Below are 12,398 nucleotides of genomic sequence, written 5' to 3' on the forward strand. Positions count from 1 at the left end.
AAGCGCTTTCTTGTGGGAATCATGCAATGCTGTGGTGCTAAAGACTCACAACTCCCACCAGCCTCGGGTAGTATGGGCAATGGTTAGGGGTGATGGGAATTATAGTCCACAAACATTTGGATTGTCTTCAGTGTTTCCTGTGTATAGTTCTGCTAGCCTAACCCTACTTACTCTGTTCTTCAGGACGGTTTCTGCTTCACAACTCTTTGTAAACTGCTTAGAAGCCTATTTTGGCATTAAGCAGCCTAAAAATATAAATAAAAATCTCAATAATACCAATGAACTTATCAAAACATGATTTTATTTTTTTCCAGTTTTGAACAAGTTTACAATGAACATGTTAAAGGACATGCTGGGAGTATCATTGTATTTTCTTACTGTTCCCAGTCATGTAATTATTTGTTTCCAGTGTTTGATTAGCAAGTCTTCAGCTAAAGCCTTCAGCATGACAGACTCCAAACAGTAGATCATTAATAAAATCACAGTAAAATACATTGCAGCGGACAGCCTAAAATAAATTATCGGCCCAGAACCCTCATCTACAACACCTTAAAGACCTGATGAAAGGTTTTTCACCAGGAGTCCCATCTCCCCGCCCCCCGGGCAAAAGGCTGGGATTTTATTTTATTTATTTATTAATTTTTTTATTGAATGTTTTCACATAACAAATTATTCCAACAAATCATCTTCATTATATTTCCCCCCATTTCCCCCTCCCTACGACTTCCCTCAGCTCCTCTCTCTGATTTTTTAATGATTTTTTTAATGAGCTGGACTCCTTGGCAGGTTTTGAATAAACATACACGAACATTGTTGCTAATATAATAGATAGATAACTTGAGAATTTTTACATTTTTATAACATGCAGAGAATAATTATTTTATTTTCAATATGTTTTATTTAAATTTGAAAGAAAATACAAAGATTAATATCAGGTATCTTTTTACCAAACTTAAAAAACTAATCTAAATAAAAACACATATCAGAAAGGAAAAAGGAAAAACAAGATGAAAAGAAAAAAGAAGAGAAAAAGAGCATCAAATTCTTCATCTGTATGTAGAAATGTATTCAAGACATCTACTCCAAGATAACAGCCAGCAAATCTACTTTCTATAAACCAGTATTATCTTAAATCCTCAAACCCAGATATCATAAGTTCATTTTCTGTTTCATGCTAAAATCGTGTAAGAAGTTTCCAGTCTTTAGTAAATGTTGACAATGATTTTTCTCTGATTAAACACATAAACTTTGCCATTTCAGCAAAGTCCAATAATTTTAACAACCATTCCTCCACTGTAGTTAATGATTATTCTTTCCATCTGTGTGCACTTAAAAGTCTCACTCTGTAATCATATACTGAAATAAAGTTTTATCATCTTTTTCTAACTGTACATCCTTAAGTCCCAGCAGGAGGAGCTCTGGTTTCAGTTGAACATTAACCTTCAAATTTCTCTGTATTCGTGTATGCATTTGTATCCATAATTTTTTTGTTTTTATACACTTCCACCAGCCACGATAAAATGTCTGGGGAATTAATTTTAGAGGTGGGGCACGACGTTAGAATTGACCTTGTTTTAAGCACTGTTCTCTAGCTATAGTCTGAACTGCTTCTCCAAGCTCCCCAATGATCCCAGAAACGGAAAGGTTGGAGGATGGATGGCGGCTAACAGATTGAGGTTAAATCCTGACATGACAGAAATACTGTTTGGAGGGGATGGGGCAGGCGTATGTGGGGGACTCCCTGATCCTGAATGGGGTAACTGTGCCCCTGAAGGACCAGGTGCGCAGCCTGGGAGTCATTTTGGACTCGCAGCTGTCCTTGGAGGCGCAGGTCAATTTTGTGTCCAGGGCAGCTGTCTACCAGCTCTATCTGGTACATAGGCTGAGACCATACCTGCCCTCAGACTGTCTTACCAGAGTGGTGCAAGCTCTGGTTATCTCCCGCTTGGTCTACTGCAACACACTCTACATGGGGCTTTTGAAGGTGACCTGGAAACTACAACTAATCCAGAATGCAGCAGCTAGACTGGTGATTGGGAGTGGCTGCCAAAACCATATAACACTGGTCTTGAAGACCTACATTGGCTCCCAGTACGTTTCCGAGCACAATTTAAAGCCCTAAATGGCCTCGGCCCAGTATACCTGAAGGAGTGTCTCCACCCCCATCGTTCTGCCCGGACACTGAGGTCCAGCGCCGAGGGCCTTCTGGCGGTTCCCTCACTGCGAGAAGCGAAGTAACAGGGAACCAGGCAGAGGGCCTTCTCAATAGTGGCGCCCGCCTGTAGAACACCCTCCCATCAGAAGAAATAAACAACTATCTGACATTTAGAAGACATCTGAAGGCAGCCCTGTTTCTGGAAGTTTTTAATGACTGGTGTTTTAATGTATTTTTAATTTTTTGTTGGAAGCTGCCCAGAATGGCTGGGGAAACCCAGCCAGATGGGTGGGGTATAAATAATAAATCATTACTATCACTATCCAGAAGGAGGAATAGCCATGTTTATTGCCTGGGCTGACGTTAACAACCAATGAGCTCACAATGCGGTTGGGGTCCCCGGTTCAGTCCCATTCTTCTTTCAGTTCCATGTAGAACTTTGCCAGGTTCTGCACCATCTCCTCCAATTTATTAGCCTTGGCTCTGAGCTCATCTGCCTTTTCTGTCTTGGCCCCGTTTGACAAGTCTATGGCACCCTTAGTAATGAAGTAAGCATCCAGTGCAAGAAAAACCCCGGACGCCACGGCCCCTGCCACTCTAGCAGTCTTGCTCGCTGCGAGGGCGGTTCCTTTAAATGCCTCATCGACCTGATCAATCCCCTTGATTGCATTCCTGGCTACGGTCCCTACTGTACTTGCTTCCTTGGCCAAACCCTTCAAGGCAGGATTAGTGCTAGCCACTGCCAATGCCTCTACATTTGCTGCAATGTCTGTCGCTTGGTCAACCACTGTTGGAATGAGCCTAGCAACAGCACAACCCGAAGTGATTGCCGTTTTGGCTACTTCCAGATTAGCGTTATCTGGGGGCAGTTGAGACTTGAAACCAATTTTCTCGAGGCTCAGCGCCATTCTTAGGCTCTTCTCACATTCGTTTATCAGTTCTTGCGATTTTTTCTTCTCCATTGAATGAATAATGCTCTCGGACACACCAGCAGAAATGCCAGTTACTCCTGACGCTATCCCTAAGCCCATGCCTGTGGCTGTCAGGATTAAACTTGCGCCTGCTGTTACAGGGGTCAAGGCCAGTCCCACGATGGTCAGGATACCAGAAACTGCACTTGCAGAGCTGGCAGTAACGCTGGCAATGGTGCAATCCTTATGGGTCTTGTCAATGTCGTCTGCCCTTTCCCGAAGGGATTGGATGCACACCTCAATCTCTTTTTTCTTGTCAGGGAATTCTTTGAGAAAATGAGCAATAGCTTCATCAAGAGCTTTCTCTGAAGGCATGTTTCCTGCATTTCTGCAAATATAAATACATATTAAAAATGGGGCTAAAAGATAGGTCCCCTCCCCCCCCCCCAAAATTTCCTGCATCCTCTACAAATCTGTGCTTCCTGAGAAAGCAGACAAAAAACAAATGTGTATGATGCATATACAGTGGTATCTCGGGTTATTTTAATTGAACATCTCTTATGGAAAATCGTCTGTGGCTGCAATTCTAAAAAGTGGCGGGGGCTGCTAACACCCATTGGAAGATGGGGAAAGGGGCTGCCCTCTTTTTCCTCTGCACAATATTCCTGGTCTGCAGGACTCAAAACAGGATCAGATAATAATCTTTCTCCATTTATTCATCTGGGAAGTGTGAAGCCTCCCACTACTTCTTTTTTTTCTAGTTTATCTCTCTCTCTCTCTCTCTCTCTCTCTCTCACTCACTCACACACACACACACACACATACACACACACACTTTTCAAGTTTATACATTTCACTAATTTTACATTCATTTTGACATTTCAAAACTTGACTTCCATCCCCCTCTTTCTGCAGTTCCTTAAATTTATTCTTCTGCATATCCACATTAACTTAATTTGCTCATTTATTCATCTTCTTTAAATACAGACTCATAACACTGCAGGTTGTTACAATAATCCTGTCAATGTTTTTATATGTTTATAATTTATCTGTAAATATTCAATTTACATTCAATTACAATTTACATTTACATTCTTTTATTTTAAAAAAAATTGTTATCTTGATTTCTTATTCTTCTGGTAAGTTTTGCCATTTTTGCAAATATTCCATATTTTTTTGTATCCATTCTTCCTTTATTGGGACTTCTGCTTCTTTCCATTTTGGGGCAAGTAACATTCTTGCCACTGTAATACCATACATGAATAAGTTTCTATACTTTTTAGGTAGTTCTGCCCCTATAATTCCCAAAATAAAAGCTGGATTTTTTTTTACAAAAGTTACTTCAAGCATCCTTTTCATTTCATTATATATCATTTCCCAGTAAGCTTTGACCTTACTACAAGACCACCACATACGATAAAAAGAACCTTCTTTCTCATTACATTTCCAACACTTACTTGATTTAGATTTATACATTTTTGCCAACTTACTCAGTGTTAGATACCATCGATATATCATTTTCATATAATTTTCTCTTAGACCATAGAATGCTATAAATTTTATATCCATATTCCACCATCGTTCCCATGCTTCCATATCTACAGTCGTACCTTGGAAGTCGAAAGGAATCCCTTTGGCTTCCAAAACATTCAGAAACCAAAGCGCAGCTTCTGATTGGCTGCAGGAAGCTCCTGCAGCCAATCGGATGCCCTGTCGGATGTTCGGCTTCCAAAAATAGTTCGCAAACCATAACATTCACTTCCGGGTTTGCGGCATTTGGGAGCCAAAGCGTTCCAGAACTAGGCTGTTTGAAAAGCAAGGTACGACTGTATATTATGACCAATATCTATTGCCCAATGTATCACTGAGGATTCTGGGAGATGCTTTGGGCTCCTTTTATATGAAGTGAACAAAGGTAACAATTAGAATACCAGCAGCTTGAGAACTACCTTTGGAATTCTGACATTCTCCAGCAGCAATTTGGGCAGGTGCCACACAGATACTAAATGGTAAATCCGCTCTTCTCAGCTTGAGTGTAATTTAGTCTGGAAAGGAAAACAACTAGATAGTAAGGATGAAGGTGAACCAAGATAAGAAATCTCCCAATGAAACTAACTTCAGTAATATCATTATAATTCTTACAAACATCTGAACTTCATACTCTAGCCATGTCTGTAAACTCTTAGGACTGAGCTAGAAAATACTTTTGACCAAAATTTCAATTTATTATAAATATTTTTGCACTACACTTCAGTAAGAGTTGCCGTGGTACATGGGGGGAATGCAAATACAATTAAAATGCAAATTTATTTATTTTTATTTAAACAATTTATATACTACTTACCTACAAATGGTCTCTAGGTGGTATGCAAACACACTACACATAAAACAGTTAAAACCATAAATTCAGAGTTCAATTAAAATGCCTGCTAGATTTTATTTTTTTAAGTCATTGGAAGTTCAGTAGGGAGGGAGCTTGTCTGACCTCAACGGGAAGGAAGTTCCACAAAATTGGGCCCACAATAGGAAACATGCAGTTCCTTGTGCATACAAGCCATGCACCCAAGCCGTTGGGGATCACGAACTATGGCTTCCTCCAAGATTTAAATAATCATAAAAACAAGGGAGAGTGGGAAGCAGAATGATATTTTTAAAAATATAAAAGGAGAGGAGAGGGACTAGCAGGTTTAAAACTATGTCTGAAAAAAAAGGAAAGCAAATGTTTTCCCCGGTACCAAAATGACAATGGAAGCTGTGCTAGGTGGAGAATGTGAACATACCATAACTGAGGTGCCAATACTCTAGAAGGTCCTCTGTTCCCCACCCACTACACCACATGGGACACAGGCAGTCCTTCAAGTATCTTGGCCCCACAATGAGATATGTTTTAAAGGTAAAAACTTTTAAAATTGGGTAATTGAGCCTACAGACTGACTGGAAACATAATCATGTAACCCAGACTCCCCCAACTGGGGGGGGGGGCTCTATACCTGTTTTGAACTATATCTCCCTTCAGTCTCAGTAGGTCCAAAATTCTCTCCGGGTTGGAGAAGGTTATGTAACCCATTTAACTAGCTAGTATTTGAGCCCAGTGATATTTCCCATGCAAAGGAGGGAATGACAGGGCTATCCTATGTCCCTAATGCTCTTTGCTTTATCTGCCAAGCCATTTGCAAAAGATGTTAAGAGGGAATCCTAGCATAAAGGATGCTGGAATCTCTTTCATTTTTTCAGTACAGTGGTACCTCGGGTTATGTACCGCCCCCCTTATGAATCCTTCGAGTTACGTGCTCCGCTAACCTGGAAGTAGACGCCCCTTGTTGTGAACTTTGCTCCAGGATGCGAGTGGAAATCATGCTCCGGTGGCGCAGCAGCAGCGGGAGGCGCCATTAGCAAAAGCGCACCTCATGTTACGAGCAGTTTCCAGTTATGAACGGACCTCCGGAACGGATTGAGTTCACAACTGGAGGTACCACTGTATTACATAACATTTGGGTTCAAAGGTAACTTGCACAAAATCAAGAATTAAGCCAATCAATTTTTCTTTTAGGATTCAGGAAACTATTAAGTATGCCAGTGCAAATGTTTAAACACAGTATGAAAGTACCTAGGAGGAATCCTCATTATTTCAAACAGGGCCGATCTCTTAGAAAACAATTGCATTAAGCTAATTAGATCTATTAAGGCAGAGTTTAAAGAGTGGGGGGAAATTAAAGCTATTGTGGCTCATGCAAATCCACACACTTAAAACGGTTGTGTTGCCAAAGCTCCTGTTTTACTTTCAGTCTAAACCAGCGATAATCCCCAGGAAATTAATTAAGAATTGGCAGAAGATACTGAGTGAATTCATGGGGAGTAGCGTCAAAGGCCAACATCTTAGGACAGGGATCTAAATGTCTCGAAACAATTGTCATAATAATTGTGCAGCTCAGTTACAATTTGTTCATTTCTTACTTGATCCATCATGTCAAACCGAATGTCAGGCTTTAGGGGGGAAATGGACCTAGAAAGCTATACCCCAGAAAGCCTCCAAACTAGTGCCTGCACAAGTTTTGAACAACAAGTCCCATTAGCACCAGTTGCCATTGTTTGGGTAATTCAAAACATCTATAGCAGGTGTGCAGAACCTCTGCTCTGCAGGCCAAAGTTGGCCCAGTGTGAGTCCTAGTTTGACCTGTAAAGCCCCCAAACCACGCCCACCTGCTGGACACCTGACATCATATGTGATGTCATGTATGGGGCAGGTATGCGGATGAGGATTTGTATACCGCCATACATCATAAGATTGCAGGACAGTGCACAGAATAAAATACAGGATAAAAACAAGGAAATAAGTAAAACAAAACAGCAAAACAATACCCCCCCCTTCACAGAGACACATTTAAAAGGCTGTAGAATATTAATCAGCCAAAGGCCTAGTTGAAGAGGAACGCTTTTGCCTGGCACCTAAAAATATATAATGAAGGTGCCAGGTGAACGTTGCTGGGGGAGAGCATTCCACAAACAGAGAGCCACTACAGCAGGCATAGGCAAACTCGGCCCTCCAGATGTTTTGGGACTACCATTCCCATCATCCCTGACCACTGGTCCTGTTAACTAGGGATGATGGGGTTTTTAGTCCCAAAACATCTGGAGGGCCGAATCTGCCTATGCCTGCACTACAGAGAAGGCCCGTTCTTGTGTTGCCATCTTCCAGACGTCACATGGAGAAGGCACATAAGGGGGGCCTCAAATGATGAAGGCAGAGGCCAGGACGATTTATATCAGTGCCGACTTTTCTTATATTCCATTTCTCATACTCAGGGGAGGGTGTCCATGCTAATGTCGTGAAAACAGCAGCACTCATGCCCAGGAGGAACTTATCAACAAAATGGTGGTGAAGTTTTTAGAAATATGAACACAACACAAAAAAAAAAGGGGGGGGGACTAAGCAAGAAATTCCATAAACAGCCCTATGACTAATGATCATGTCCAGTCGGCACAGAAAAATTACTGTCATTTAAAGGGGGGGGAAATGTAAAATCAGCATGGAGGGGGAACAGAATGGAGTACTTTGGGGGAGGGCATGGCTGGCCTAATCGTACAGGAGCTCATACTTCATACTGTAGCATTTTGATGCAGGCCCCACCTGTACGTTTCCGGCAGAGTAGATGGGTTAGTTTGTTGTAGCAACAGAGTCCTAGCACCATAAAGACTAGCACAGTTTATTATAGACCACAAAACTTAATGTCCTAATATGTTTTTCAAAGTGCCACAAGACCTTCTGTTATTTTTGTCCTACTTGTAGCATCTTTACTGCTCAATTTCAGCCGTGTGGCATTTTGTAGCCACTCTGCCACATGCTCCCAGGCCCAGCACTGGTTTTGAATCGGCAAGGGGACTTTCACTACTCATTTACACTGACATTGTTTTTATTTTATATTCTTTATTGAAAAATAACTAAAATAACACGTCCGCCCCCTTTTTTGTAATGTACACAGTTTCTTTTTTGTTGTTCTGTTTTGTTTCCTACAAAATGGGAATTGTAGTCCAGCAACATCTGGAGAGCATCAGGTGCCACATCTATGCTATAGGCATCTGTATGGAAGAAAAGAGGAGTTGGAACTGAATTATCCCTAGTGGGATAAACAGCTAAAGCCCTGAAGAAGGATGGAATAATCTGGGCTAGGGCTGGGTGTGGTACAAGCAGGAAAATGCTGCAGGATATATTGTCTTTAATGGAGCATGAGGGACCAGGGCCAGACTGTTTCATGGCATGAGTAACAGGGTGGGCTTCCGTGGCGGCTATGCAGGCACAACTATGTTCCCAGCCTCGGGCTGCTGGAACACAGAACACAGAAGCTTCAGCATCTGACAGAGGAAAATAGAGGTAAAATAGGCACTGAGGAAGTTAAACGAGGGAGCCACACTTTGTTCCCACCAAAGAAATGTGGAACTCCTTGTTTTCCCCCCATGTATGCCGTTTCTGAGCATACTCAGCCATATACACATCCTCAGTGCCATATATTTCTCCTCTTCTGTTGTTAACTCAGCATCTCATGCAAAATACTATCATATTCAGAATTACAAAATTCAAAGAGCATTGTTTTGGCCTAAAAAATTAAAGTTAGGGAGAAAAGCTCCAGCTTTGATTGATAACTCAGTACACATAAACAGAATGCATTCCCCAACCTGTTCAAATAATGTGGAAATAAGTTACTGCATTTATTAAGAAGGTGAAGTTTGATATTACATGTGTAGCCATGAACTTGATTGCCAACCCAAACTCTCCCACCAGCCTGTTCCACTTGCCTATGGGATAGATGTGGCATCTGTTGCCCTCCAGATGTTGCTGGACTACAACTCCCATCATCCATGACTGTTGGCCGTGCTGGATAGGGCTGGTGGGAATTGTAGGCCAATGACACCTGGAGGGCAACAGATCTTCTCTCACATTCACCAAGAACCCACAGGCTGCAGCCCAGGTGTTCCTAGTAAAACAACCCCAGTAGCTCACAGGTGCCACACCTGCCGATAAGGAAGCTGTAGGTGGATCAACTCACCAACCTTTTCTCAGTTTTGCTGCTGGAAAATGAAAGCTGTCTCAAATTCTCTCTAGTAACCTTCTCTCTCTCTCTCTCTCTCTCTCTCTCTCTCTCTCTCTCTCTCTCTCTCTTTCTCTTTCTGCCTCTCTCATACATACACCACCCCTCCCATCCTTGGTAGCTGCTGATAGGAAAGGAAAGGTAAGATGAAAGCAAACACACCCAAAGGGCTGCTCTTTTTGACTGTACAGTAGTACCTCAGGTTAAGTACTTAATTCGTTCCGGAGGTCCGTTCTTAACCTGAAACTGTTCTTAACCTGAAGCACCACTTTAGCTAATGGGGCTTCCTGCTGCCGCTGCGCAATTTCTGTTCTCATCCTGAAGCAAAGTTCTTAACCTGAAGCACTATTTCTGGGTTAGTGGAGTCTGTAACCTGAAGCGTATGTAACCCGAGGTACCACTGTAATCCAATCATCCTCATCTGCTAAATTCGGGGTGCAGGGTGTGGATTCTCATGAAGCCAAATTGCACCACCAGCACACAAAAGTAAGGGACCAGCAGGTTTGGGGGAGTCACAAAGTTTGCACAGAATCTCGATTTGATTGTTGGAGGGGAAACAACAAAGCTGTGTGTACCTGTGTGGAAATGGAGTTTCCAAGGCGCAGGCATAGCTGGCTGGCGCAATGAAAAAGAACAAACCATGGGCTCTGTCCGGCAGCGTTTCGTGGCAGGTTCCCCTCATCTCCCAACTCTCGGAATGTCATGCAATTCTCCTCCAAAACCCATTAAATATGCTATTAGACTCACCTTTCTGACTTCCGACTGCCTGTTTTCTACGACACGGAGGCTCAAAGATGTCTGAGGCAGAGATGAAGGGAAACCGAAACTGAAACGCGGGCGGACTTCGGGCTTGTCGGGACACGTGAACACGCGAGAGGAACCCAATGGCAGGAGATGTTTGCCGTTTGAACGCAGGGAGGAGAGGGAGGTTATGTCCAGCAACAGAAGCTCCGTTCGACGGTGCGCTTGTATTTGTTTTGAAAGACGAGAGGGTCTCGGCCAGAGCGCGGGGCGGGCAGGAAACTAAGTTGAGAAGGGAAGGAGGCTGGTGGACGAGTTTATGAAGGAAGAGCCCGGGGATGAGGGGGGATGCGAAGAAGAGAGGCTGCCTGCTCGTGCGCAGTCGGAGGCGCGTGGGGCACAAATGGGCATCCAGGAAGACCCACGGATTCCACAGGAACGGCCCTCTCGCGGGGAAGTCGCTGCGGCTCCTCGTGGCGAACTTGCAGAGACTGAAATCCCAATTTATTCCAACAGGAAAACCCGCCATTCCCCGCCCCCCGCGCATTTCCTGACAGCGCTTCCAACAATTGTCCCGTAGCACCTTAGAAACCAACTAAGTTTGTTCTTGGTGTAAGCTTTCCTGTGCACGCACGAAAGCTTATACAGTACCAATAACAAACTTAGTTGGTCTCTAAGGTGCTACTGGACAAATTTTTTTTAATCTTTTGACTGCGTCAGACCAACACTGCTACCTACCTGATTCAAGAACGCAGTTTAATGTTGCAAACTTACTGTTCAGTCTTTTTCAGGCGGATAGTGGCAAAATGATTGTAATTGCTTGCTTGCTGTATTTTCCATGGAAAAATGCTCAGATCAGCTATCCCTGACCTTTTCCCCAACAACAACAACAACAACAACAACAATGTATTGTTTATACCCCACACATCTGGCTGGGTTTCCCAAGCCACTCTGGGCGGCTTCCAACAAAATATTTAAAATACAATAAAACATCAAACATTAAAAACTTCCCTAAACAGGACTGCCTTTTCAGATGTCTTCTAAAAGTCAGATAGTTGTTTATTTCCTTGACATCTGATGGGAGGGCGTTCCACAGGGTGGGCACCACTATCAAGAAGGCCCTCTGCCTGGTTCCCTGTAGCTTAGCTTCTTGCAGTGAGGGAACTGCCAAAAGGCCCTTGGAGCTGGAGCTGAACAATGGGGGGGGGGGGAGAGAGAGCAGGCCAACTACCCTGTGCAGAGCTAGAATGTGGGATCCAAATAAACTGTCAATAAAACCAATCACTTAAAAATGCTCTAAAACGTTTCAGGAGGGAGGGACCTGGAAAGGGCTTTAACAGATATCTCCATTTTGTTATAACTTATCTGTAGGAGTAATGGACACTAATAAGTGACCTGGAGTGGGTAGTGATATTGAAACTCTCCGATTACTTGGCCACATAGATAACTCTCATGCTTGGTGGAACTTGAGCAGTTCCTGTCCAGCCCTCTGAATTCTTGTTTCTCTTACTATTCTTATTTTTTCCAGATGTTGGGAAATCACCCATTATACTGAGGTTTGCCAACACAGTTAAAGCATCAGAAGGAAGGGCAGATCAAACGCCTGGAAAAACAGTATTTACAGCCTGCCTAAATACTGTAAAAGAAAGGACCAACCAAACTTCACAAGGCAGGAAGGAAGTTCTGCCTTGTGAATTAGAAAAAAAGAGAGAAAAACTTACTCTGCATCCCAGCCAAATTTGTCTCTGAGGCAAGCCAGATGGTGAATGCAGTGAGAAGGCAGGCTTACACAGAAGGAGGTGGTTCATCTAATATCCCGGTCCTAAGTCATTCAGACTTAGTTGGTTATTAAACCAGCGATTTGCTTTGCACCTGGAAAGGAGCTCCAAAACCCAGACACCAGGGACCTCTCCTCCTGCTGCGTTTTTCACCCCTTGCAACTTCCAGACGTGCCCATTGGGACTGGTAGGGCAGAAGACTGGGAGACTAACAGCAGGTGGCGCCAGA

The 12,398-nt window shown here is 43.0% G+C and overlaps 1 protein-coding gene and 1 long non-coding RNA gene across 3 annotated transcripts in view; both read right to left on the reverse strand.

Moving 5' to 3' along the window:
- Window positions 1–284: 284 nt before the first annotated feature.
- On the reverse strand, window positions 285–10,958 carry LOC114605876 (apolipoprotein L6-like). Of its 2 annotated transcripts, XM_077935006.1 has the most exons (3): window positions 10,398–10,953; window positions 5,016–5,111; window positions 285–3,454 (listed from the first exon to the last, which is right to left on the reverse strand). In XM_077935006.1, exons 2-3 carry the CDS (start codon window positions 5,030–5,032, stop codon window positions 2,560–2,562), a joined length of 912 nt encoding a protein of 303 aa, XP_077791132.1. In that variant the 5' UTR covers window positions 5,033–5,111; window positions 10,398–10,953; the 3' UTR covers window positions 285–2,559. The 2 variants fall into 2 exon arrangements, with proteins under 2 accessions (XP_077791132.1, XP_077791133.1); XM_077935007.1 differs by lacking the exon at window positions 5,016–5,111 and having other exon boundaries at window positions 10,398–10,958.
- LOC144328995 (uncharacterized) overlaps window positions 285–12,398 on the reverse strand; it is a 38,302-nt gene continuing 26,188 nt past the window's right edge. Inside the window, exon 2 of the long non-coding RNA XR_013394397.1 lies at window positions 285–1,581. This is a non-coding gene — a long non-coding RNA (uncharacterized LOC144328995). The remainder of the gene's footprint in view (window positions 1,582–12,398) is intronic.

The sequence above is a fragment of the Podarcis muralis genome, chromosome 10, assembly GCF_964188315.1.
Source record: "Podarcis muralis chromosome 10, rPodMur119.hap1.1, whole genome shotgun sequence".
NCBI lineage: Eukaryota > Metazoa > Chordata > Lepidosauria > Squamata > Lacertidae > Podarcis > Podarcis muralis.